The following is a 26,990-nucleotide window of genomic DNA, read 5'->3' on the forward strand; positions in this document are numbered from 1 at the left end:
CTGACCCGCACATCTTTGGAGTGTGGGAGGAAACCGACGCAGGCACGAGGAGAATGTGCAAACTCCACACAGTCACCCAAGCCAGGAATCGAACCCAGGTCCCTGGCACTATGAGGCAGCAGGGCTAACCACTGTGCCATCATGCTGCGCATAAATACATAAACATATTTGTATTCATTCTTATTGGCTTACTGAACTCTGCTGCATTAATGCATTCACCAGGGGTGATATCGTAAGTTTCTGCAGCAGGAAACAGGCACAGAAGAAGCGGAAGTGTAACAGAATGTACACCTGTAAATATATAGCCCTCTGTGCTCCCTAGCATCATTCTTCAACATTATAACACCTTACATTTTTCTCCCTCATTGGAATATGCATTGGATTCAGGTGTCAAATGTATTTTGATGACATTTTAATTCACATTAATCTTCAACATTAATAAACACAATTCCACTGGGAGTGAAGCGTGAATTGAATAAAATTTGCCAGTACTTTAATATTAAATACATTTAAAAATCCATTATAATTAGGAGGAAACTTAAATTTACCAGGAAAAACAAAATTTGCCTATCCTACAATTGTCTCAAACTTCCCCAAAAAGAAATGTCATTGTAGTGTGAATTCTGGAGTGTGTGATTAAACTAGGTGGTTCAGTGGAGAGAAAACTCACAAAATGGCCAGTTTTTGTGCCAATTTATAATTCTATAATTCTACCTGAATAATAATGTAGAAAGCATTGTAATCTGCTATCACAGGTCACTTCCTTAACTCGAAGTTGCTTATTTCAAATTATCTAATAATTCCATTTTAACTACTAAATTTGCCAATGTGGATCATTTAAATTTTAGTGTATAATTGGCCTGCAAACATGATTGTTACAATATATCACCACTAGGTGGTGACCTTTCATAATCCCCAGTGCTGACTGAAGTTGTACAAGACAAATAATAATGCAAAAGTATTTAATAATACAATCACACCATTTCCATAATGCTACAGGGAAGCATCTTGGAGCATCAAAGACAAGTAATACCTTAGTGCTACTTTAGCAAGCAGACAGGGGGCATTAAAGAGGTCAATACCCTCCAACAATCTTTTGATTTCATTATTATTGTCACATGTCAGATAGATACAGGTGTTAGAAACTTACAACAGAAAAAATAAGAACATAAGAAATAGGAGCAGGAGTAGGCCATCTAGCCCCTCAAGCCTGCCCTGCCATTCAATAAGATCATGGCTGATCTGAAGTGGATCAGTTCCACTTTCCCGCTTTCTCCCCATAACCCTTAATTCCCTTGCCTACCAAAAACCTATCTACCCGTGACTTAAATATATTTAGCAAGGTAGCCTCCACCACATCAACAGGCAGAGAATTCCAGAGATTCACCACCCTTTGAGTGAAGAAGTTCCTCCTCAACTCCATTCTAAACTGCACCCCCCCCCCCAACTTATCTTGAGGCTGTGCCCTCTAGTCCTGCTATCCTTTCTGAGCAGGAAGAATCTCTCTACCTCTACCCTATCCATCCCCTTCATTATCTTATACGTCTCTATAAGATCCCCCCTCATCCTTCTAAACTCCAATGAGTACAAACCCAGTCTATTCAGCCTCTCTTCATAGTTCAACCCCCTCATCTCCAGTATCAGCCTAGTGAACCTCCTCTGCACTCCCTCCAAGGCCAAAATATCCTTGCGCAAGTGCGGCGACCAAAACTGCACACAGTACTCCAGCTGCGGCCTCACCAGTGCCCTGTACAGTTGCAGCAAGACCTCCCTACTTTTATATTCAATCCCTCTCGCTATAAAGGCCAGCATCCCATTTGCCTTCCTGATCACCTGCTGCACCTGCAGGCTGGGTTTTTGCGACTCATGCACAAGGAGCCCCAGGTCCCTCTGCACCGTAGCATGCTGCAGCTTTTCGCCCTTTAAATAGTAATCCCTCCTACTATTATTCCTGCCAAAGTGGATAACCTCACACTTGCTAACATTGTACTCCATCTGCCAGGTCCTCGCCCACTCGCTTAGCCTATCTAGATCCCTCTGCAGACTTTCCACACCCTCCGCACAATTTGCTTTTCCACTTATCTTCGTGTCATCAGCAAATTTCGACACCCTACACTCAGCCCCCTCCTCCAGATCATCTATATAAATGGTAAATAGTTGAGGACCCAGCACTGATCCCTGGGGCACTCCACTACTCACCAACCGCCAATCAGAATAGCACCCATTGATACCAACTCTCTGCTTCCTATTAGACAACCAATCCTTTATCCACGCTAACACCTTACCGCCAACTCCATGACCCCTAACCTTCTGAAGCAACCTTTTGTGCGGCACCTTATCAAACGCCTTCTGAAAATTGAGAAACACCACATCCATCTGTTCCCCTCTGCCTACCGCACTAGTCACATCCTCATAGAACTCCAATAAATTCGTCAAAATAAAGGAAAACAAGCAGGTAATGCAATGTATTCCTGTTCTTCAGCTTGACAGAGATAATTATCTGTAAAATGAAAGGCTGTTTTTAGATACAAAACACAAAATAAGTAAATTATTTCAATATTTTTCCTAATTAGAAAAAAATGGTTTGATTGTGAAAGGTTCTATTAAACTTCTGAAATTATGCTTTGCTTTTAAAACATATTACAGTGCATTAACTAATTTGCCTTACAGTATGGCTGGGCTCAAGACTGATTCAAGGACTCGTTCTAGTGAGGACAATGTTGAGAAAGAATTTGCGATAAGCTAGTGAGCTCAGTTTTTCACCGTGGTCCAAACTGAAAAATTATCTGTCTCTAGTAAACTGGTTACTTTAATATCCTAGGACTAACATCTCTAAAGAACTAAATTCGTAACTCTCAATAGAAGATGCCCACAACTTGTTCTTACACAAATGTGTAATCCAATCAAAACATCTCAAAACAATGACTGAAAATGCTAGAAATTCTCAGCAGATCTGACAGCATCTGTGGAGAGAGGATAGTGCCAACATTTCGAGATCGGGTGACCCTTCATCAAAGCTCCCATTCAAAAAAAAGCCTATCTTGCCCTAATGAAACAAAAATCCTTACCTCTTCCGTGGTCAACAGGTAGACTGGTGTCAGAGGTGGCATTTCGTTAAATTCACAGCCGAGTTGTAAACAGGTCAGAATTTCTGTCAGTACTTCATATCGCAAAGCATTGCTCAATTTAAGTGTTCTGAAATCCTGCTGCGCAGAAGCCTCTTTTGAATTGGGAGGAATTTCAAGGTGAACCTGTATATACATGTACAACCAAAAAAATTATGTAAGTTGGTCAATCAATAAGAACAAAACTTCTGAAATAATACCTAGAAGAATATGCAGGGCCACAGGAAGAAAGTGGGAGAAAAGCACGAGTTGAAATGCTCAGAGACCTGGCACAGACATGATGGGCCAAATAGCCTCCTTCTGTGCTATAACCATTCTGTTATTCTGTCTTATTCACAACTTCCGTGGTTTTGTTCAGAGAGGGCATTTCTCCTCCCCCCAACTCCATTTTTTTCTTTTACCCACACCAATTCTAATTTTCTTTTATTCTAAACCCCTTAGCCAAAATATGACTAGGAATTACAGGAAAAATAAAAGCAATTTAGGATGAATCATCTCTCCAACTTTTCTAATCATCGACTACTTTTCTGATCAGATTAAATAGGAAAAGAAATGAGTTTGGGGTGAACTAAGTGAAAGGAACTAAGAAAAAGAACTCAGACAACTGGAGGGGCAAAACGGAAAATTAGAAGCCTAGGAGTAAGCGAAGTCACAGAATTTTTTTGAAATACAAACAGTTGCAGAATAAATTAAGAGTGAAGACTGACAAATTGAGCAGAAAAAGATGTCAATTACAAAAGATTTTTTGCTAAGTGGCTACATTCTATACCTTCTCCTTTCCTTCTCCCCTACGCACTCTATGAATGGTATGTTTTGTCTGTTTAGCGCGCAAGAAACAATACATTTCACTGTATTCCAATACGTGACAATAATTAACCAAATAAAATCATTGCAGGAACAAGGAGAGGGAAGATAATATAACGTTAATCTAAGCAAAAAGGAGAATGCAATTTCTTACAGATAAAATCTAAATTTTAATCACTGTACCTGGCAGAGAACAGCTTCTCCTCCATTTTCTCCATGTGGTAAACGTACAATTACTATGTCCTTTCCAGGATTAGCCAACCTCCCCCACAGCTCAAGATCTTCTGCGGCTTCCTCTGTGCTATTAATCTCTCTTAAAAAAGTTTTGCCACTGGTTAAAGCATGGAGGGATATGTCCTTGCCATCAGATTTAGTAAAGCAGAATTTGTGAATTTTTTCCTTTAGTTCTTTTTTGAGAGATATTTTGACCTCACCAAAAGAAAACGACGTGCAGAGTCCCAAGATCTTCCCACCTCTGGATAGGTAAAGCATAAATTTTGCATGAATCTGCTCAGGCACTGGACCATCACATGCCACAACCAGCAACAAAGTATTATCAACCCAAGGAACTTTCAGAACCTGCTCTTCTAGAAGAGGATAGACCACATAGCTGTCATTGTCAAGACAATCCAACAGGACAGACTTTATCTGTTGAAACTTTATCAAGTACTGACTGTAATCAGATCCAACATATATCAACACATTGGGAGGTTTCCCACTTTTGTTGCTTTGCCTTGTGTTTGCTGGTAAATTGTCCTCCTCAACCACTGTTTCATCGGAGCTATCACAATAATCATCAGGGAGGTCCTGTAGGTTTTCTGCCGAGGCATATTTGACTGATTCAATGGTGCTGTTTTCCAACTCCAAACACTCAGAGCAACTGGCAAGATGAAGGCAATAGCCTTCGTGTTTCTCAAGTTCCTTTTCTTCCTGGGCTGCGTGAAACTCTCCATTGTGAACTCCTATAATTTCATCCATTGCGGGTTGTTGAAGTTTTTTAGCAGAACCAACTGTACAAATGACATCACCACATGAACCTACGTTTGGTTCAGACACTAATTTGATTAAAGTGCCTTTAGGACAGGTCTCCTTTGCAAAGTCCAGATCCTGGAAACCCCCTACCTCCTTCCTCTCTTCTTCAAAGACTGCACCTGATTTGAGTAATTCCATTTGAACTGATTCATTGAACTGTAGAGCTGAAAGAAATACTTGAAATCAATAAAACTGAGCAGGTACAGTATTAAGCATTCCTAAATATAAACAATGACAGGTTAAAAAAAACAAGATAGGAATCCTCCCAAACATTCCCCAAGTGGCGTAGTGGTTCATACGGCTGTCTCACACCGTCAGGGACCTGGGTTTGATTCCCAGCTTGAGTGACTGTCTGTGCGGAGTCTGCACATTCCCCCTCGTGTCTGCGTGGGTTTCCTCCGGGTGCTCCAGTTTCCTCCCAGATGCATTGGCCATGTTAAATTCTCCCTCAAATGTTCCCAAATAGGCACCCGAGTTTGGCAACTAGAGGATTTTCACAGTAACTTAATTGCGGTGTTAATGTAAGCCTACTTGTGACAATAAGAAATAAACTTTTAAACTTTAAAAAGTTTAACTTAAAAAGTGTAGTGCCAAAGAATAAATATAAATTAAGAGATTTGAACCAAATTGACATAATTATCTCTTGAAGAGAAAAGCATCCCCAGTTTTGGTTTACCCTAACTCTTAAGAACCAAGGTAAGAGCAGCAGGTGCCAATATCTCAATAATAGACAGGACCAGACAATGTGGATGCTGGAAGAATGTTCCCAATGGTGGGGGAGTCCAGAATCAGGGGTCACAGTCTGAAGATGTGGTGTAGGTTATTTAGGACTGAAATGACAAAAAAGATTTTTTGTTCAGAGTGATGAGCCTGAGGAATTCTCCACCATAGAAAACAGTTGAGGCCAAAACATTATGTTGTCAAGGAGGAGTTAGGTATAACTGTTGGGGTTAAAGGAATCAAAGGATATGAGGGGAAAGCAGGGACAGATTACTGAGTTGGATAATCATAATGTATGATGGGGCAGCCTCTAAGCGCCGAATGGCTTACTCCTGCTCCTATTTTTGTTTCCATAGATAAATTGGTGAGGTCAAAATGGGTTTGCCCTTATGATAGTTCCAGTGTTTGTAAGGAAACGAGTTTCCCAATCACACAAATTGACCATTATGTCAAAGTGCAATGCAAGATATATTTCATGCTTTATACCTTCCTCAAGCGACTTCACATGAAAATCATCTTACTTGTTACTTATTCCATGGACAGAATTTGTACCCTTCAAAAATAACACATTAATACCATCAGTAGCTCGAAGAAAACAAAACTATTGTCTGCATTCCAGTGAGGGGACCTCAGCCACGATGAAATTGGAGAAACTGGTCACGATGCCTCCCTCAGGGAAAAATTCTGAGTGTGTGCTCATACATTTTCCAGTGTCATTCATCATTTCAGGAAAGCACTGGCATAAAACTGGGTAAAGTCACCTCAAAGTTTTAACCCAGAAGGACTAGAGGGTGGGGTTGGCAAGAGAAAGAGTGAGGGTAATGTGGAACGCATGAGAGTGGGTGCTCTCATTCAAAATAACAAAATGGTAAGACTTAGAAATATCATTGAATAACAAAACCTTTTCATTATAATAAATGTATACATATAAGACATGGAAAATTTAAGTTTGTTTTGTATGTTTGTGCCTATTGCATAATAATCATTATTTGTGGTTCAATTCTTCAGCAAGAACTTTTTTTTAGGGGTATCTTCAGTACCCTTGGGTGGTCAAAGGGGCTCTAAGGCTGGAAAAATTTGGGAAACCCTCGACTATATTGTGGCAAACTCACTTCAGGCTCTTGACTAAATTAGATAGAGGTATAAATTTTTCCAACTGCCATGTAACATTGCAAAGATGTTATGTGTCAAATTCGGGGACAAGGGTGGGGGGCATGCTTACAAATTTATTAGAAAAACTAAACAGAGGAAGTTTTCACACGGATGTTGATAATATCTCTACAAATGGTGGTCACAGATATAAATGTATTTAATGCAACCAAAACATTGAAAGTTGAAGCTAAGCAAAATGAAGGCAAAAAGGTACTCACAAACTATTTTTTGAAGCACCATTCCATTATCCATTTGTAGTCTGTTCTCCATGAAGGCTATTCCAAGCCTACTAAAATCATCCACATTCGCTTCAGCAATTAATTTGTAGGGATTGCCAAGTAAATAAGCCAACGGTATACATAGATCAGAATATTTTAAAACCTACAGAAAAAAACTTGTCCTATGATATAATGCAACTTTAAACAAAACTCAATTAATGTAACCAATTACTAATGCAAATTATAGCAAAGATCTATCCAAATCTCACAGATATTCAGTGTTGTCTCAATGATTTCAATTCAATGCAATAGTGGGCATTTGAAAGTGTCGTACCGTGGCCAGGAATTTTAGGATGGCTGTGTTCCCTGTCCATCAATTGGGATGGCAGGGAAGATATCCTACCAACACTGCCTGCCCTGTTGCTATTTCACACTGTGATGAGCATTAGTTGTCTGCAGATGGGACTTCCACTTCCCAACCTGACTCGCCAGCAGCTCTCTCGTCCCTGCAGCACCAGAGGTTGCAGTGGATAGGACTGGAATTGCATGCTTGTCCTAGTCCTGAGACTCCAGGAAAAAATAAGTTTTGGCATGGGGAAGTAAAGACGGTGGAAAATTGGGGTGTTGGGGAAAAGCAGAGGGGGCAGAGCAGTGCAGCAGTTTCCACAGGTTAAAAGCACAGAATTAAAAGAGCCTCCTTACCTCCTTCCCACCGAAGGCCCTAACCCAGTTATTTTCAAACTTCCCTCATACTTGGAACTCCTCCCGTTAGCCTAAAAATTAAGGCTGGGTGGGAAATGACCCTTAAGCTGTCAGTAATTGGCCATTTGAAGTCCTCAATTGTGATAAGGGTGGGTGGACCATCCAAGGCTTCACCCACCATATCATAAAATTGCTGAGAGGTCAGAGCGGGCAAGAACCAGCAGGAAGCCTAACCGTGCTGTTGTAAGTTCACTATACCAGCATATGCCCATTTGAACTGTGAACAGTTTCAGCAATACAGGCCATGGTAGTAAGTGACAAGAGGAATTTGGGAAGATAAACTAACGGCATTGTACAAGAAATGTACTAGCAAAACATTACACACTGTGCTCCAAGTCTTTTTTTTAAATACAAGGCCCCAAACATCTAACATGCATTCCCTGCAAGAATCACCCCGAGTTGGGAGGAAAGCAATAGGGTAAGTTAATCTGGTAACAGCACTGAATGTACAAGAAAAGGTGCATTAACAATCTGAGGGGGTGGGGGACAATGGAATATATATATATATATATCGGTGCCTGTAAAGAATCATTTTCCAGAAGCTTGACTGTCACTTATTCAAGTATGTCATTCACAAAATGCACGTGCAAAACAATAGGGTGACCATGGAGATATCCCAAGGCAACAGCAACTTGCATTTATATAACACCTTTAACATAGTAAAGCATTTCAGGACACCTCACAGGACAGTAATAAAAACAATACTTGACATCAAGCCACATAAGGAGATATTACAATAGCTGACCATAAAACTAGTCAGGGATGGATTTCAGGATTTAAAGGAGGGAAGAGAGAGATACACAGGTGTAGAGGTTTAAGTAAGGAATTTCAGAGCTCAGGGCCTAGGCAATTGAAGGTCTATTTGCCAACAGTGGAGCACTGAAAATCAAGGACATGCAAGATGGCAGATTTAATAAAACAAGGAAACCTTGCTATTTATAGGGCTGGAGTAGGTTCATCTATAGGCTGAGATGTTACCAAACCAGGAGCTAATTAGGAACAGAAACACTGGGGTAATGGGTAAGTGGGACTTGATGCACATTAGGATGATAGCAGCAGAGGTTTGGATGAACTCAAGTTTGTTCTTTAAAAAGGGATGATGTTTGAACTACTCTACCAAGCAAAATAATGGTGTCATAAACACTAAAGCTATTCAAAATGTAATTTCTTGCTATGATGAAATGGCTAATGTACTAAAGGGATGGATTTGACATTGAGAAGGGTTATACATTCCAGGCTCACTAGACTTGATCAGAATCTCAGCTTGAATTTCAGTGCCATACGAGGGAGTATTGCACTATTAGAAATAACATCTTTCAGATGAGGTGGTTAAACCGATGTTCTGTCTTTCAACTTCAGGCAGACATGCATGGCACGAAATGTAGAGAAATTCTCCAGGCCAATATTTATCCCTCAACCAATGCTTAAAACAAATGATTTAGTCACTTACTTCATTGCTGTTTGGGGTCCTTCCTATACAAATTGGTTGCTGTACTTTTCAACAAGAGCTTCAAAAGTTCTCAAAGTGAGATGCAAAGACATATAATGCATCACAAATACTTTGAAAGACTCTCAGCCACTGATCCACTGAGTCATTTGTCTGCCAAATGTAATTCTCACTTACATGTTGCTATTTTTAAAACACAAGAGACCTTCCAGGTTTCGAAGCTGCAAAATAGCTTGACAGCTATCAGTTACAGCAAATCAACAACACTTAACTCCAACTGGTTAACCTTGAAAGCTTTAACGCTGTTTTAATGATATACTGCACAACAAAACTAACAAAGTACTGTGAACGCCTTTTAAAGCATCTTGGGAAAATTTACATTAACAAACCATATTTTTTAAAGAAAGCCATTTCCCTGTAATAATTTACATTTATTTAGCACCTTCAGTGTAGTAAATGCCCCAAGGTACTGAATAGTGGTATGAAAAGTATTTCACATTAGCATCTGGTTGCAGCCTTGTCACAATTTTATTGTGGATGGTATAATTTATGAAAGCACAAATCCACTGATCTATGTCCAATATAGCAACTGATTCTGGAAGAAAATGAAATAAACCCACCCAACGAACTCCAATTTGTTAAAGTTTACTTAGAAAAAGATAATTGATTGTCATATTAAAACTAAGTCCATCAGGGAGTTCAAAACACCACTATGCACTGAAGATTCTCCATGAGGCACTTGACAGTCAACTTTTGAATGGACCTACCTTATATCAAGTTGATCTTTTTCCTCACCTTAGCTATGACTGCAACACTACATTCTGAACCTTCTTTCCTATGTAGTCTACGAATGGCATGCTTTGTCTATACAGCGCGCAAGATGGTGTTGGTGGGAGTGGGGATAAGTAAAGGGAGATAGATGCACATACAGAAAGAGAGGAACAAGTGCTGGACAAACCAGGCAGTCAAATGTTGGAACGAAGAGACAAAAATGGAGAGAGAAATAGAAATGGATGGGGAGAGACAGAAGAAAGAGAAGCAGAAGTAGTGAAACAGAGTGAGAAGGCAAGAGTAGGAATGAAGATAAAAATAAAACTAGGGAAAGGAAAAGAGACTCAGTCCGATTTGATATAACAAACAAGGATTGGGAGGAAAAAGAGAGAAACAGAAGTGGAAACATAAGAAATACGATTAGGCCTCCCCCCTAGTCATATTCAGTGGTCACACATATCGATAACAACGACCCCTTAACCACACCTTCTCCAAAGAGAGACAAAACAACAAATGGGCACTTCAGAAATTCTGCCGAATTGCTCCAATACCAACAAATAGGCAAGGCTCCAGTTGAGCAGTTTTCCACAGAACTAACTTATCTACTACAACAGGGAGCATTCTCTTCAGAAAGGAGCTTGTCAATTTACTTTATGCATCATATTTTGATAGTTCCACAGGGCAACAACATCTAAAAGTGAATGTTTCCTGACATTTAATCCAACACTCTGCCTTAGGATTTCGCCACATGGCTTTCAGAAGGGAGAGTGAAGCCCAGTGGTACTTAGGATGGTTCAGACTGATGGATAGCTAAACCAGCTGAAGGCCAGAAAACTGCACTTCTTGGGCTTGCAAATAAGCAGCTGCACAAGCATTGTGGGAAGTGGAATGACAAAAGGCTTTAGGATCCTGTTCTAACTGATGAACTTCAGTGAAAGCTGTTTCAAGAAATAGATGAGAAATACTGGCACTGGAGGTGATGCACAGGAGATTCACTAGGTTGATTTCGGAGTTGAGAGGGTTGGCTTATGAGGGGAGACTGAGTAGACGAGGTCTATACTTATTTAAGTTTAGAAGAATTGTTGGGCGAGGGGGAGAATCTTATAGAAAAATATAAAATTATGAAGGGAATAGATAAGATAGAAGCAGGGAGGTTGTTTCCACTAGCAAGTGAAACTTCAACTTAGTTGAAGTTTATTTAGGCTTACATTAAAAGTGCAATTAAGTCACTGTGATAATCCTCTAGTCACCACACTGCGGCGCCTGTTTAGGTACACAGAGGGAGAAATTAGCATGTCCAATGCACCTAATCAACACATCTTTTGGAGTAGGGGGCAAAGCCTCAAAATAAGGGGAGCAGATTTAGGACTGAGTTGAGGAGAAATTCTTCGTCCAAAGGGTTGTGAATCTGTGGAATTCCCTGCCCAGTGAAGCAGCTGAGGCTACCTCTTTGAATATTTTTAAGACAATGATAGCTAGATTTTTGAACAGTAAAGGAATTAAGGGTTATGGTGAGCGGCAGGTAAGTGGAGCTGAGTCCACAAAAAGATCAGCCATGATATTATTGAATGGCAGAGCAGGCTCAAGGGGCTAGATGGCCTATTCCTGTTCCTAGTTCTTATGAGAAAGAAATGGTGATGGAAAGAGAGAGGGGGAGATGAGAGTCGTGGGATACAAAGAATTGGATGGATTGATGATGTGAGAACCACATTTTCCAAGGCAATGTTTTATTTAATAATATGGATGGAAACTTTTAAAAAAAGGGTCATAAACTCACCTTTGGAATGGGTGCAAGCATGCCTTTTCCAAGGAATCAACTGACTGATGGTATACGAGGTGAAGAACTGTTTGCTTATTTGCACTGCAATTATTTTAATTGAAAAAACTGGTTTAAAGGCAAAAGGTTAATTATATACTGAAAATTGCCTGTCAGAGATGCGCTTTAGGTTTTGAACTTGTGTTTGAATTTAGCTGTGATTGAACTCAGAAGGGGAAGAACTGCACATCTCATGTTCGTTGCCTTGCCTTAAATAATGTGGCTGCCAGTATCTAGCTAAGAATTCACTTCTCAGAGGAAAACTTGTCTACCTTTGGAAATCCAAGAGACAGAGATTAGCTGGATTGATGGGGGGGGGGGGTCACATTATGTAATCTCTGGATTGGCTACATTGTTGCAATATCAGTCCCTACTCATCTTTGAATCTGCTTTTTATCCTGATGCACAACCCATAATTATCTAGTCATGATTTGCATAATCTGTGCTATGATCCTGGAAAGTCCTGGATAAATTCAGACAATGGAGAGTCAAATTAAGTCAAGAAAATCCTTGCTTGATGAAGGCAGTCAGAGACTGCCAGGATGGGGCTCAGTTCACTGTGGTAGTTTCACTGGTGAGCAGGCCTATGCTTCGATAATGCTACTGGCATCAAGATGATTATCACCATTGAGTGAAGTTGTGAACAACAGTTTCAGTTCCCCAGCACAGATTTTTGGTGCTCATGTTGGTGAGCTGCGAGATACCCTAAAGAGAATGAATGAAACAGAGGGGGAATCCTGTCAATGGAAAGGGCAGTTTCCTCTATAGGGGCTCATCTTCAGTTCTTGGAAATCCTGTTGCATAACATCGTACAGGCTGCCTGGCTTGCAGAGATAGGGCTGGAGAAGGAGTATCCATGCACCCAGTCTCCCAAAGGATGCTGGGAATGAACTCCCAGCCAAATTTGTATTTGACTGCCAAGCTTTCACAATCTCTATTTGCGTGCTGGACACCTCTAGTTTGATGAAGCATCTGTCTTCAAAGTTTGGGGTCAAAGACTTTGACCACTGGTCTTATGTTATCTTGTCCTCGTTGAGAAGAATTGGAAGTGGCTGGACATGTTGGGCCTTGTGATAAAATCAACTCCATATACTCCCCAATGGGAAGGAGGAGACTCGCAAATGATTAAACTATGGCCTCCCTTGTTCTACCGTCAGAGCATACAGGTGGACTAATACCATCAAGAAAAATAAAACCACCCGCAATGGCCTAAGCTTTTCTTTTCCATGGCTTCGGGATGACAACATGGAAGAGCTGCAAAGGCTTCATTGAAGCTCTGGCTGTTGCTTGATGATCCTATCATGGCTTTGGCCTCTTCCAGTCCATGGATGTTGCCTTTTATTCTGACAAGGGTGTATGATGTATGAGCACATAGACATTTGTTGCTCGTTATCCTGTTACATTGCGAAAATCTGGACTGTCTATTTTATTTTTCTTGATGGTATTGGTCCACCTGTATGCTCTGACGGTAGAAAGAGGGAGGCCATAGTTTAATCATTTGCAAGTCTCCTCCTTTCCATTGGGGAGCATATGGAGTTGGTTTTTATCACATGAGGGTTGTGCAATATTTACCTGGTTTGTTTTTTTTCTTTTATATGCTGCAGTTCTTGCATTTAGACTGAGGGAATACAACTTTCAGTATCCTTCACTTTATTTTTTTAGATGAATAGCTCCACAGCAGGGTGGCGGATGAGTGGTTTGGTATTGGTACGGCCTTATAAGTCCTCATTGTGGGTGAAGAAAATCCCCTGTTAGAACTATTAGGGTTACTTTTACTTCTGCATTTTCATTATCTTGGTATTAGGAAATCCTTGCTTGTTTCCTGAGAAATCACAGACAGATCCTGTTTCCTGGAAAAGACTGTTTTTTTTTGGCATGGCGTCTTTGGTACTGTTGAAGTGGGAGAATGTACTGGTACAGCCCTAGTTGACTTATCCTTGGATATCAGACCTTGTTGGATTGATCCTTTATTTTGATTTGGTGCACAGGTAATGGTTATTTCATTATTGAGCTCATGGAATGGATGATGGGCATCTTGTCCAATTGTTAACGTTTCTCTGAAGATAGGAAATGGGGAGAATCTTATTGAAAGCAGGCCTAAATAGCACTTTTGGGGTACCTACAGAAAGGGCTAGTTTGCTTTATTCAATGTATAGGAGCGTTGAGAGTATCCTTGGTTTGGACGGCCTTATTTTAGAGCGTCATTGAACAAGCTATGTAGTAGTGCCTATGTATATTTGAGTCAGGCGAAGGATATGTTGGATGGAGGAGTAGGTTTCCCTACCCCAAGATGTCCCCTAAGGGGTCTGGATTGCTCTCACTTCTGTGATTTGGTTTCCTTGGCGATGTAGTGACCTGTTAGTTGCAGGCCTGAGCACAAGTCTGGGGGCTTTGGTTCAGTGTTGTCGGAGCCTTTTTTCAATTGGAGATTGGGTTTATTGGAGAAGTAGATTGTTTCGTCCAAGTGGTCTTATATGCAGAATCCTAATCTGTCAACTTCTAGGTCTGTGCTCCGTTGGAAGTGTCCTGTTCCTTGTGAGGATATGTTATTCTGTTCCAGGTATCCTTCCTGTGAACATGATCATGTACGTAGAAAAACTACATCTGGCATGCATTGGACAATCCTAACATTCCTTGCTATCAGGGGCTTCCTTTCTTTATCCAGGTAGCTGGGGTGTTGATGTAGGCTTTGATCTATTATAGTTAATCCTAGAGGATTCCCTTATCTCGTTGGGAGGAAGTGTGTTATATCTCTCCTCAAGATACCTTGTTGATTGTGACTTAACAACTGTTCTTCTCCTTGTTAATAGAGTTTCCTTGGTGGAAAATGGTTTAAATTTTCTGTTGATGGAGAACTCAATCAGTGCCTCTGATATCGCTGGAGAGGAGGGAAGTTTGTAGCATCACGAGCCAAGGCGAGGTGTACAAGTCCTTGACTCACTGGTGCATGAAAGCACACACTGACATGCTACATCCTGTACCGATGGTGGTATGTTGAGGTTCCTTTTTTCAAGGTTAACCTTTTGCTTGTTGGAAGTACTGGGATGCTGAGTTAAGGTCCATTTGGTTGTATATTACCCCACAAGGGATTCCATATGTTGTGTAATTCTGTCTCTGTTATCCTTTGGAGGAGGATGTGCACAACGGCTGTGTCCTGTTATCCTGAGACTCACCCCACCCACCCACCCCCCCAACTCTTCTTTGTATCCTTTCTTTATTCATACAATACCACATGCTGACTACAACAACTATAATGATTAATAATTGGACTCATTTGTATGAATTTTCTGTATGTTTGTGAGGAATAATGGTCTCTGTACTGTACTAGATTTTGGGAATTAGTGTTTTGTGACAAAATGTGAAATTAAAACTTCTAATACAAAGAATCTTTAAAAAAAGATTAAACTGACTCTATTCTCTTCCACGGCAAAACTCCGTTAGTGAAAATCTCTAGATATCTGGTAGCGTGCTAAGGCACTGGATTTAGGCTTCAGTGTCTATGGAGGCATGGGTTCAAATCCCACTGCTGCCAAAATTTCTAGGGGTGGCATAGTGGCACAGTGGTTAGCACTGCAGTCTCACAGGTCCAGGGATCTGGGTTCGATTCCCAGCTATGGTCACTGTCTTTGTGGAGTTTGCACATTCTCCCCGTATCTGCGTGGGTTGCCTCCAGGTGCTCCAGTTTCCTCGCACAGTCCAAAGATGTGCGGGTTAGGTGCATTGGCCATGTTAAATTGCCCCTTAATGTCAGGGGGAATAGCAGGGTAAATGAGGGGTTACAGTGATAAAGTCTAGGTGGGATTGTTGTTGATGAAGACCTGATGGGCCAAATGGCCTCCTTCTGCACTGAATGGTTTCTATGATAGACTGGGACTAATATGTCTTCACATGAGATCAACAGTGTTGAAAATCTGAACGTTATCCTATTTCAATAACACGTACTCTTCAATTGCCTATCTCTGCAGAGGCCCTATCTGTTTGGAGTATGTGTGAACGCTGAGGAATTTTTAAAAGGGATAGATAGTTTTACTTCCATATGTTACAATTGTGTGTTAACTAGTTGTTGCAACTTTTGTTTTACAATAAATTAATCATTCTGTGTTTGTTGAAAGAAGCCAGGTTAAAGTCCTTTTAACTGCCTTTAGAGCCAGAATAAATGTAAATAATTTTGACTGAGTGAATGAAACTCTTAAACTCAGGAGTAGTAGGACTAGATCATATCTGCAACAGACTGTTTTTCCCACAACTGATCTTGGTTGAGCTGCATTTCGTCCAGCTGAACACTGATATGACCAAATTTACCAACTGCAGCCACTGCCACAAAATCCATACCCTGGTCAATTATTCCATTGCTAATCCTAGCTATTATTCCAAGTTATTCGAGACTCTTCACATTCTACTCAAACCAGAGTTGAGCCGTTGATACTCACACCCACATCAGAAAGACCACTTACCTCCACAACACAGTTAATATCTACCCCTACATATTCCCAACACTTCACAGTTAAAATTCTCAACATCGTATTTAAATCTCACCATTATCTCATCCCTCCCTACTCCTGCAACCTCCTCCAGCAAGACAAGGCATCCTCCCTTCCCTCCCCCATTCTTCACTGCTTGTCTCCAGCCACTTGTGCATTTCCCAATAGAGATGAGGTAACATTCCAACAAGAGGGAAACGCAGAGCAGAAAGTAGGGGAACCAAAGCCAGGATTCCTTCGTTGATAAGGCAAATAAAGAATATGATGAAATAAAAGAAAATGTTTGATACATTTGAGGCGAGTTCATCAAACAAGAATCAGCCCAAATACAATGGCCGCAATGTTACTCTTTTTCACGCTGGTGGGATTTTCCCATGCTGCTGCAGTGAACAGAGCTGGCCACCAAATTCTCTGACTTCCCTGTAGTGGGAGAGCGGTGTGAACGGCAGGTAAGACTGCACCCAATAGGTTTGGAAGGGAGGTGAAGAGAAAAATAAAAACTGCCAGAGAATATGAGAATAGGATAACATAATAAGAACATAAGAAATAGGAGCAGGAGTAGGCCATCTAACCCTTCGAGCCTGCCCCGCCATTCAATAAGATCATGGCTGATCTGTCGTGGCTCAGTTCCACATTCCCGCCCTCTCCCCATAACCCTTAATCCCCTCGCTTATCAAAAACCCATCAACCCGCGTCTTAAAAATATTTAGCGAGGCAGCCTCCACCACTTCAACGGGCAGAGAATTCCAGAGATTCACCACCCTTTCAGTGAAGAAGTTTCTCCTCAACTCCGTTCTAAACCGCCCCCCCTTTATCTTGAGGCTGTGCCTCCTAGTCCTACTGTCCTTTCTGAGCGGGAAGAGTCTCTCCACCTCTATCCTATCCATCCCATTCATCATCTTATATGTCTCAATGAGATCTCCCCTCATTCTTCTAAACTCTAACGAGTACAAGCCTAGTTTATTCAGCCTCTCTTCATAGCTCAACCCCCTCAACTCCGGTATCAGCCTAGTAAACCTCCTCTGCGCTCCCTCCAAGGCCAAAATATCCTTGCGTAAGTGCGGCGACCAAAACTGCACACAGTACTCCAGCTGCGGCCTCACCAATGCCCTATACAGCTGCAGCAAGACCTCCCTACTTTTATATTCAATCCCCCTCGCTATGAAGGCCAGCATCCCATTCGCCTTCCTGACCACCTGCTGCACCTGCAGGCTGGGTTTTTGCAACTCATGCACAAGGACCCCAAGGTCCCTCTGCACCGTCGCCTGCTGCAGTTTTTCGCCATGTAAGTAATAGTCCTTCCTACCATTACTCCTACCAAAGTGGACCACCTCGCACTTGCCAACATTAAATTCCATTTGCCAGTTCCTGGCCCATTCGCCCAGCCTATCTAGATCCTTCTGCAGACTCTCCACACCCTCCGCGCAATTTGCTGTTCCACCAATCTTGGTGTCATCAGCAAATTTCGACACCATACACTCGGTTCCCTCCTCCAGATCATCTATATAAATGCTAAATAGCTGAGGCCCCAGCGCCGACCCCTGGGGCACTCCACTAGTCACCAACCGCCAATCCGAATAGCACCCATTAACCCCCACTCTCTGCTTCCTATTTGACAACCAATCCTCCATCCACGCTAACACCCTACCCCCAACTCCATGCCCCCTTACCTTCTGCAATAGCCTCTTGTGAGGTACCTTGTCAAACGCCTTCTGAAAATCAAGAAAGACCACATCCACCAGCTCTCCTCTATCCACCGCCCTAGACACATCCTCATAGAACTCCAATAAATTTGCCAGATACGACTTCCCCTTAACGAAACCGTGCTGCGTCTGCTCTATCAAGCAATTCCCCTCAAGATGCCTCGCTATTTCCTCCTTGATGACGGATTCTAACATTTTACCTACAACAGACGTTAAACTAACCGGCCTATAATTCCCTGCCTTTTGCCTGCCACCCTTCTTAAACAACAGTAGCAGTAGTAACAGAAATGAGAACAGAAAAAATCTTTTACTGGCATGTAAACAGTAAGCAGATAGTAAGAGACAGGATGGGTATATTTGGAATAAAGCAAGTGGTATACATTTGGAGCACAGAGTACTGTAATGCATACTTTGAAATAAAAACAGAAAAACTCAGAGAAAGAAACAGATTTAACATTTCAGGTCCAAATGGCTCTTCAAAATACTTTGCACAAGGAAGAGGATGCTGACAAAATATTGGTCGAAGCAAAGCTGTTAGAGGTAATGGATAGAGAAAAGCTTGATATGCAAGATATACAGGCTACAGCCATGTATCGAGTAACTAAATTGCTTGGTCTAGATGAATTGCATTCTAGGTTGCCAAGGGAAATGGGGGTGAGAATAGCGGACAAACTGGCCATGGTCTTCCAATCTTCTCTAGATAGGGGAAAAGTGGCAGATACGTCCCTTGATCAACAAAAGATGCAAGGATGTTCTTATAAACTATATGCCTATCAGTTAGCATCAGTTCTGGTTATGGTTTTGGAAACAATAACATGAAACCATATGAACAGAAACTTGGAAAGATTTAAATTGAGAACCAACACAGATTTGTAACCTCAAATCATGCTTGATTAATTAATTGAATTTTTTGATGGAGTGACAGAGAAAGTTGATTAAGGGAATTTAACGGATGTTGTCAATATGATTTTAAGAAAGTGTTTGACAAAGTACCACATAAAAGGCTAGTTAACAAAATTGAAGCTCAGGGAATAGGAGAATTAGCGTCAATCTGAATGACAAAATTGGCTCAGAGGCAGAAAACAATGAGTCATGCTAAATGGGTATTTTCAGTCAGGAAAATGATAGGCAGTGATGTACCCCATGGATCAGAGTTAGCATCACCGCGTTGATTAAAATTTCAACATTTGCCAACAATACCAAACCTGGAGGTGTGTCAAACAGTGACGATGACACGAACCAGCTTCAACAAGACACAGATAGGTGATGGGCAAATAAATGGCAGATGAGATTTAATGCAGAGAATTGTGAGGTGATGCATTTTGATGGAAGGGATAATGAGAGGCAATACATACTTTAAAAGTGCAGGTCAAAGGAGTGTGCAATCATGTACATATTGAGAGAATAGTAAGCAAAGCACAGGGGATTCAAAAATAGAGGTGTTGAGTTCAAAAACAGGGAATTCTGAATCCTTACAAAGCTCTGGTTAGGCCACAATTAGAGTATTGCATCCTGTTCATACTTTTAGAAGGATGTGAAGGTCCTTGACATGGTGCAAAGGGGATTAACCAGAATGGTTTCAGGGATGAAGGGTAGATTGAATAAGCTGGGGAACTGTCTTCCTCAAAAGACAGAGCCAGATAAGATTATCGATAAGCAAGGCTATCGGGGTAGATGGGAACGTGGAGTTGAGGTTAAAACCAGATTAGCCATGATTTTATTGAATGGTGAAGCAGGCTCAAGGGACCAAGTAGTCTACTCCTGCTCTTACTTCATATGTTCATATGACCTAGAACTCATTGCTTATGGGAGTAGTGACTGATGATTTCAAAAGGAAATTGAATGGATACTTAAGGAAAATAAACTTGCAGGGCTACAGGGATAGAATAGAAGAAATGGAATGATTGAATTACTCTACTGAGAGCCACATAAACTCAACAGCCCAAATGGCTTCTTTCTGTGTCGCAATGACTTTTTCATTCATCTCGTCACCATTAGCAGCCATACCATAGGCTATCTAGACCTTGACCAATGAAATTCCCTCCTGCTCCCCATCTCTTGCTTCTGCTTTATGACCCTCCTTGAAAATCAACTCTGGTTAAGGTTTTGGTCATGCTAACTCTTTAGAAGCTTTTCTACATTAGAAAATAATTAGAAGTTAATGGAAGTCACTTTGCTGCTTAAAAGCCAAGTAAGCATTGTAGTTTATTCAACTATGAGTAGCTCAGAAAACCACTGCTATGAAGCAATTGTCAGAAATCCTGGATACCAGCAATCTTAGGAACTCTTAGTCAACTTGAGTACAAACAGAGCTACACACCATGCATAATCCAATACGAGGCCTTTAATGACTTGTGCACCAGGAAATCCACCTTGCAGCTGTCCTGCAGTGTTTATGAAGTTACAAAAAAATAACTGAGCAATTGTAGTCAATTACAGCAAATCAGAAACAAGCAATTTTTCTAATCCTTCATTTGCATACATTTTTACCAATTAATTCCTGGCTTTTTACCCTTTCTCATTGGATGCAAAATTGATTTTTGCTAATCCTTCATTTGCATAGCATATCCCCATATCTTGCCTTTGGTATTTGTTATGGAAAAATCTGGTCTTGCTCACCGTCTGGTGAAGGCCGAAAAGCAGAATGTTATAGGACCTACACAGGTGAAGATATTCTGAAACAGCAGACACTGATTCATTTGAAGGTCTGCAAGATAATAAACATTTTCCACTAGTTTTTCCAGAGAAGGTGTAAAACTTTACACTGGACTGTTAAGCTTCTGCACAATTTAGTTCCCAAGGCATGAAACTTCAATCTGAGCATTTTAACTTCCACACAATCACTCCAAAATCCTCAGGGCAGAATTTTCTAGCTTGACAACAGTGGACATCATTGCAGACGTTAACTTTTATAGCTTGCCAAAAATGTTCCCAAACCACCTGTAACAATGCCTGCCATGTCAGGTTCGGGAAATCCCGTCCTCAGGCTATTTCCTGATCACACCTGGCTATCCACAATTTCCAGTAGTACCATTTTGCATGCATTTAGATAGCATTGTAACGATTAAAGTAACAATTACAACTAAAACAAAAGCCCAACTTCAAAATGTCCAACAGGAGTAGATCTTGCAATTTAAAATCACCCTTATAGCTAATAACTGTTTTTTTCCTAAAATAAAGCCACTTACCTCATCAGAGATTGGATCAAAACTAGCATTTTCCAAGATAGCCTCCATCAGAAAGGTTATTTGCTGCGCACGTTGTTTGTGTTCAGTGTTAGCTATCACAGATTCAAGGAGTAGTGACCATTTACTCAAGTCATCACAAAGCTGAAATATTAATGTAAAAAAAAAGTAAATAAATTGTAGATCACTACTAGTGATGCAACTTGATGGTGGATCTAACCAATCGATCCAAGTTGACATCCTAATTAGAATTTTTTTTAAAAGCTGAAGCTACACTTCTTTAAGTTGTTTCTTGGGATGTGAATATCTAGCAAAATTAGCAATTATTGCTCTTCTCCAATTGTCCTTAAGAAGATCATGGTGAGCCACCTTCTTGAACTGCTGCAATCCATCTAAATGGACAGCTTAACAAAAAAACTAAATGGAAACATTCAGTGAAAAACAAAGCCTTTACTTCCATCTTTCAAACCAGTTTCCACATTTTCCACAGCACTAAAATAACCCTAATCAAAGTCACAAATGGCATCTGCAGTTACCCTGACCTCAGCACATTACTCCTCCTTGTTCTCCTCAAGCAATCTATTACCTTTAGCATGGTCAGTGCCATCCTGCTCCAAAAGTCCTTCTTTCTAGTTCAGTTCTATCAAGACTTTTACTTGCTTGGATTCAGTCTTTTAAATCCATTCAGTACTGTCTCTTCCTTATCTATGTCCCGCTCCTTACCAACATTATCCAAAGGCATGAAATTATCTACTAAGGGCAGTTAACACTACCTCACTAGCATCTCTCTATACACCTCTGCTTGCCCAACAGCTTCCTCCATCTAAGCACTGAGGTTACATAAGCCACTCATTTTGCTGCTTCATCACACTCCAGCCTCTCTCTCAGGCTATATCAAACTATTCACAATTAGTGTACTATCAATTCCTAATCTGAGTTTCCAGCCTCAATTTCCCACTAGCACAAAGATGGCCTACTACTTTCACAAATATCCACTTTAACCCATTCACTCAGAAAACTCTCAACTCTGGACTGTTACTCCTGTGACCTTTTCGCTGGCATCTCATCTTCCACCCATCTTACTCTAGAGCTCATCCATGACTTTGCTGACTGTGTTATCCACTAAACTCTACTCACATTTCCTATTTTCACTGGCCTACTGGGAGTCAAGTAGGCCAATGTCTCTAACTTCATCCATAGCCTTGACAATCCCAACTTATCACTCGCATTCCCCAAACCCCCACAATTCAGCCCTTCACCCCCAATATCATTATAACATCTTCCCATCCTATAACCCTTCCCATACTCACTTTTCGCTTAACTCTGACTTCTTGTGCATCTTCCATTTCTCAACTTTGGCATCCATGCTTCATTCACTACTGTTTGGAATTAATTGCCTAAAGCTTCTCGTCTCTCCACTTCCCTCTCTAAGATCCCCCTTAAAACCCATCTCTTCAACTGACAATATATTCATCCCTCCTAAACTGTGTTTCACCGACTTTACATCTGATGTAAGAATTATGCTATGTTAAAATAACTCTACAAATTATTGCTATTAAGTGGATTGTTCCCCCAGGGTTAAGCCATAGCACAGGCCCACTAACATGCACCAGCTCTAGCAAAATGATTCATTTGATTTATAATCACTTATTAAACAAATTTATAATTTTAACAATTTCACTGGTACAGAAGTATGAATAGAATCTCAAATTTTCAGAAAACTAATGCAGTATAAACTGTCATTCCTGAAAGATATCAAAACAGAACCATTTCACGAGGCTGCCATTGCCCTAGAATAAACACGCCGTACGTTGGTTCGAAACAGTGAATTCATCAATTGTCTTTTGTACGGCTTCAGGAAAAATATCTAGACCTAAAAAGGGCCAAACTCGTTGAAGTGGACGATTTCACAAAGACAGCTGTAATTATATTAGGAACTCATAAGCTTCCTTTAGGACTCAAAAGAGAAAACGCTGGAAAATCTCAGCAGGTCTGGCGGCATCTGTAAGGAGAGAAAAGAACTGACGATGAGTCCCGATGACCCTTTGCCAGACCTGCTAAGATTTTCCAGCATTTTCTCTTTTGGTTTCAGATTCCAGCATCCGCAGTAATTTGCTTTTATCCAGAATCCTTTAGGAATTTTATTAATATTTTTGAGCAAATATATGAAATTGCAGGAATCCTATCTTGTCAACATATCTGTTATGATTATGTTAGACATTCACCTGACATCAGAAGCTGCTTCAGAACACTAGTGGCACACAGTTGAGGCAGCACAGTGGTTAGCAATGCTGCTTCACAGCTCCAGGGACCTAGGTTTGATTCCTGGCTTGGGTCACTGTCTGTGTGGAATTTGCACATTCTCCTCGTGTCTGCGTGGGTTTCCTCCAGATGCTCTGGTTTCCTCCCACACTCCAAAGATGGATGGGTTAGGTTGATTGGTCATGCTAAATTGCCCCTTAGTTCCTGAGAGGTGTAGGTTAGAGGGATTAGTGGGTAAATATGTAGGGATAGGGGGGTAGGCCTGGGTGGGATTGTGGTCGGTGCAGACTCGATGGGCCGAATGGCCTCCTTCTGCACTATAGAGTTTCAATGATTCTATAATTGCTATGTTAGGACAGAGTACTCTACACCCTGATTAAGACAGCTGAGCCCATCAGGATTGGAATTCAACCAACACCATACTTGTAGAAAGCTACAGCCTTATTTGCTCTCTGCTAGCATTAATATAAAGAGAATCAAACAACTTAAAAGGTTACTACACAAGATAAGGGCACAGGGGATAACATATTAGCATTGATAGAGGATCGGTTAGCTATCAGGAAGAGTCTGGATAAATGACAGTAACCAATGGAGTGTCACAGAGATCAGATCTGGGGCCTCAACTACTTAAAATTCATATTAATAACTTGGATAGAAACATAGAAAATAAAGCAGGAATAGGCCACTCAGCCCTTCATGCCTGCTCTGCCATTCATTTTGATCAACGCTGTTTCTTATTCTTTCATTGGCAACTGCTGGTGTTCATGCTTTTCTCATCTACGTAGAAAATAGACGGAGTAGACCATTCAGCCTTTCAAGCCTGTTCCGCCATTTGTCATGATCATAGTTGATCATCAAATTCAACATCCTGATCCCACCTTTCCCCCACATCGCTTGATCCCAAGAGCTATAGCTGATTCCTTCTTGAAATCACACAATGATTTGGATGATAGGACTGAGTTTAATGATAACTAAATCAGCTGCTTTTCTACCTACCTTTGCGTCATCAAATTGTGAAGAGCACACAGAGAGTCTGCAAAAGGATGTGGAAAGATTAAGCAAGTGGACAAAAATTTGGCAGATGGAGTATAATGTGAGAAAATGAGAGCTTACCCACTTTAAAGGGAAGAATGGAAAAGCAGAATACTATTTAGGGAGAAACCTTTCAGTCATAGTGGAATGAGGGGAAAAGAATTGTATATAATCACACTAGGCTGTATGATCCATATTGAATGTATATAGTGAATATGACATGCATCATTATGTGTATTGAGGCACTTCAGAATGCAGCTTAATCTGTATAGACAACTTAAATATCTTTGCACCATTTGTGAAGAGAATTTTGAAACGCTTGTAACATTTCTTTGACTGTATTGAAGCACCTCAGAATACGACATGATTTTCAAAGTAACTTCATTGCACTGTTAATGCAAGCCAGACAATTTTTGCCCACAGTCTAAAGATGTGCAAGTTAGGTGGATTGGCCATGCTAAATTACCTTTTACTGTCCCAAAATGTGTAGATGGGTTAGCCTTGGTAAATGTGTGGGGTTGCAGGGATAGGGCAAGTGAGAGGGTCTGGGTAAGATACGCTGTCAGAAAGTCAATGTAGACTTGATGGGCCAAATGGCCTCCTGCACTCCAGGGATTGTATGATGAAAAGGTGAGCAGATTAGGTCTATACTCAGTAAAGTTTAGAAGAATCAGAAGATCATGCTGAAACGTAAGATTCTGAGGGGTGCGAGGAGGATGTTTGCTTGTGGGGAAGACTAGAGCTAGGAGGCATAATTTAAAGATTAGAGGTCTCCCGTTTAACATAGGAATGACAGCGACATCTTTCCTCTCAAAAGATCATTAGAATTCTCTAGGGAACAGTTTATTTAAGATTTTGATCGGCAAGAGAATCATGGGTTATCAGGGACAGAAAGATAGAATTAGGCCACAAACACATTGTCCATGATCTTATTGGATCGCAAAATAGGCTTGAGGGGCCAGCTGGCCTACTCCTGCTCCTATTTCCTATAATCTTATGTTTCCCTCTATTCTTTTTAAGAATAGCATTACAATCTCTCACAAGCAAAGTTGTTGTATTTAAGCTTTACAGAAAAAAAAGTCAATTTACTGATGACACCAAGATTGGTGGAAAGGCAAATTGTGCGGAGGGTGTGGAGAGTCTGCAGAAGGATCTAGATAGGCTGGGCGAATGGGCCAGGAACTGGCAAATGGAATTTAATGTTGGCAAGTGCGAGGTGGTCCACTTTGGTACGAAGGATTATTACTTACGTGGAGAAAAACTGCAGCAGGCAATGGTGCAGAGGGACCTCGGGGTCCTTGTGCATGAGTCGCAAAAACCCAGCTTGCAGGTGCAGCAGGTGGTCAGGAAGGCGAATGGGATGCTGGCCTTCATAGCGAGGGGGATTGAATATAAAAGTAGGGAGGTCTTGCTGCGGCTGTATAGGGCATTGGTGAGGCCGCAGCTGGAGTACTGTGTGCAGTTTTGGGCGCCGCACTTACGCAAGGATATTTTGGCCTTGGGGGGAGTGCAGAGGAGGTTTACGAGGCTGATGCCGGAGTTGAGGGGGTTGAGCTATGAGGAGGGGCTGAATAAACTAGGCTTGTACTCGTTAGAGTTTAGAAGAATGAGGGGAGATCTCATTGAGACGTATAAGATGATGAATGGGATGGATAGGATAGAGGTGGAGAGACTCTTCCCGCTCAGAAAGGACAGTAGGACTAGGGGGCACAGCCTCAAGATAAAGGGGGGGCGGTTTAGAACGGAGTTGAGGAAGAACTTCTTCACTGAAAGGGTGGTGAATCTCTGGAATTCTCTGCCCGTTGAAGTGGTGGAGGCTACCTCGCTAAATATTTTTAAGAAGCGGGTTGATGGGTTTTTGATAAGAGAGGGGGTTAAGGGTTATGGGGAGAGGGCGGGAATGTGGAACTGAGCCACGACAGATCAGCCATGATCTTATTGAACGGCGGGGCAAGCTCGAAGGGCCAGATGGCCTACTCTTATTTCTTATGTTCTTATTTTCATGGTCCATTCTGATTTAGCTAAACTCAATGTAGTATGGTAGAGACACAGCAATTGGCCACAGTCACAGTGGTCTAGTGAAAAAAAGTTATCTAGGATTTCTGCTCCTATTAGCATTCACATGCACACAGTTCCGAGTGAGGACAGAATTGGATCTGCCACCGTTCATAGTGGGGCAGGCTTCCACAACATTCACATGATAACGGTAAAAGTGAAATATGAAAGGCCTGTGGAACTCCATCTCCGGCCTAATGACAGTGTCTTCAAGAGAAGGCGAAATAAAATCAAACATTTCCAAATTAAAGTTTAAAAATATGGCTTCGCACTGCTTCAGTTATATTGCAGTTAAAGTTCAATTAAGTTTCAAACCACCTCAATATTGTCTCACATCAGTTTCCAAAATTTGAATTCCAATTCAGAAACCACATCTGTTGATCCATGTTGTTAATCTAAAATGGTAGCAATCCTAGCAAAGCCCA

At 41.2% G+C, this 26,990-nt stretch overlaps 1 protein-coding gene across 2 annotated transcripts in view; it reads right to left on the minus strand.

Moving 5' to 3' along the window:
- The window catches only part of hlcs (holocarboxylase synthetase (biotin-(proprionyl-CoA-carboxylase (ATP-hydrolysing)) ligase)), a 146,958-nt gene that overhangs the window by 110,879 nt on the left and 9,089 nt on the right, over positions 1 to 26,990 (minus strand). For both annotated transcript variants that reach the window (XM_080203688.1, XM_080203687.1), the window contains exons 2-5: positions 21,220 to 21,360; positions 7,052 to 7,214; positions 4,113 to 5,125; positions 3,069 to 3,251 (exon numbers count right to left, since the gene is read on the minus strand). In XM_080203688.1, the coding sequence (XP_080059814.1) occupies positions 3,069 to 3,251; positions 4,113 to 5,125; positions 7,052 to 7,214; positions 21,220 to 21,360 (1,500 nt within the window). The remainder of the gene's footprint in view (positions 1 to 3,068; positions 3,252 to 4,112; positions 5,126 to 7,051; positions 7,215 to 21,219; positions 21,361 to 26,990) is intronic.

The sequence above is a fragment of the Carcharhinus amblyrhynchos genome, chromosome 15 (genome assembly GCF_965287045.1).
Source record: "Carcharhinus amblyrhynchos chromosome 15, sCarAmb.v2.hapA, whole genome shotgun sequence".
Taxonomy (NCBI): Eukaryota; Metazoa; Chordata; class Chondrichthyes; order Carcharhiniformes; family Carcharhinidae; genus Carcharhinus; species Carcharhinus amblyrhynchos.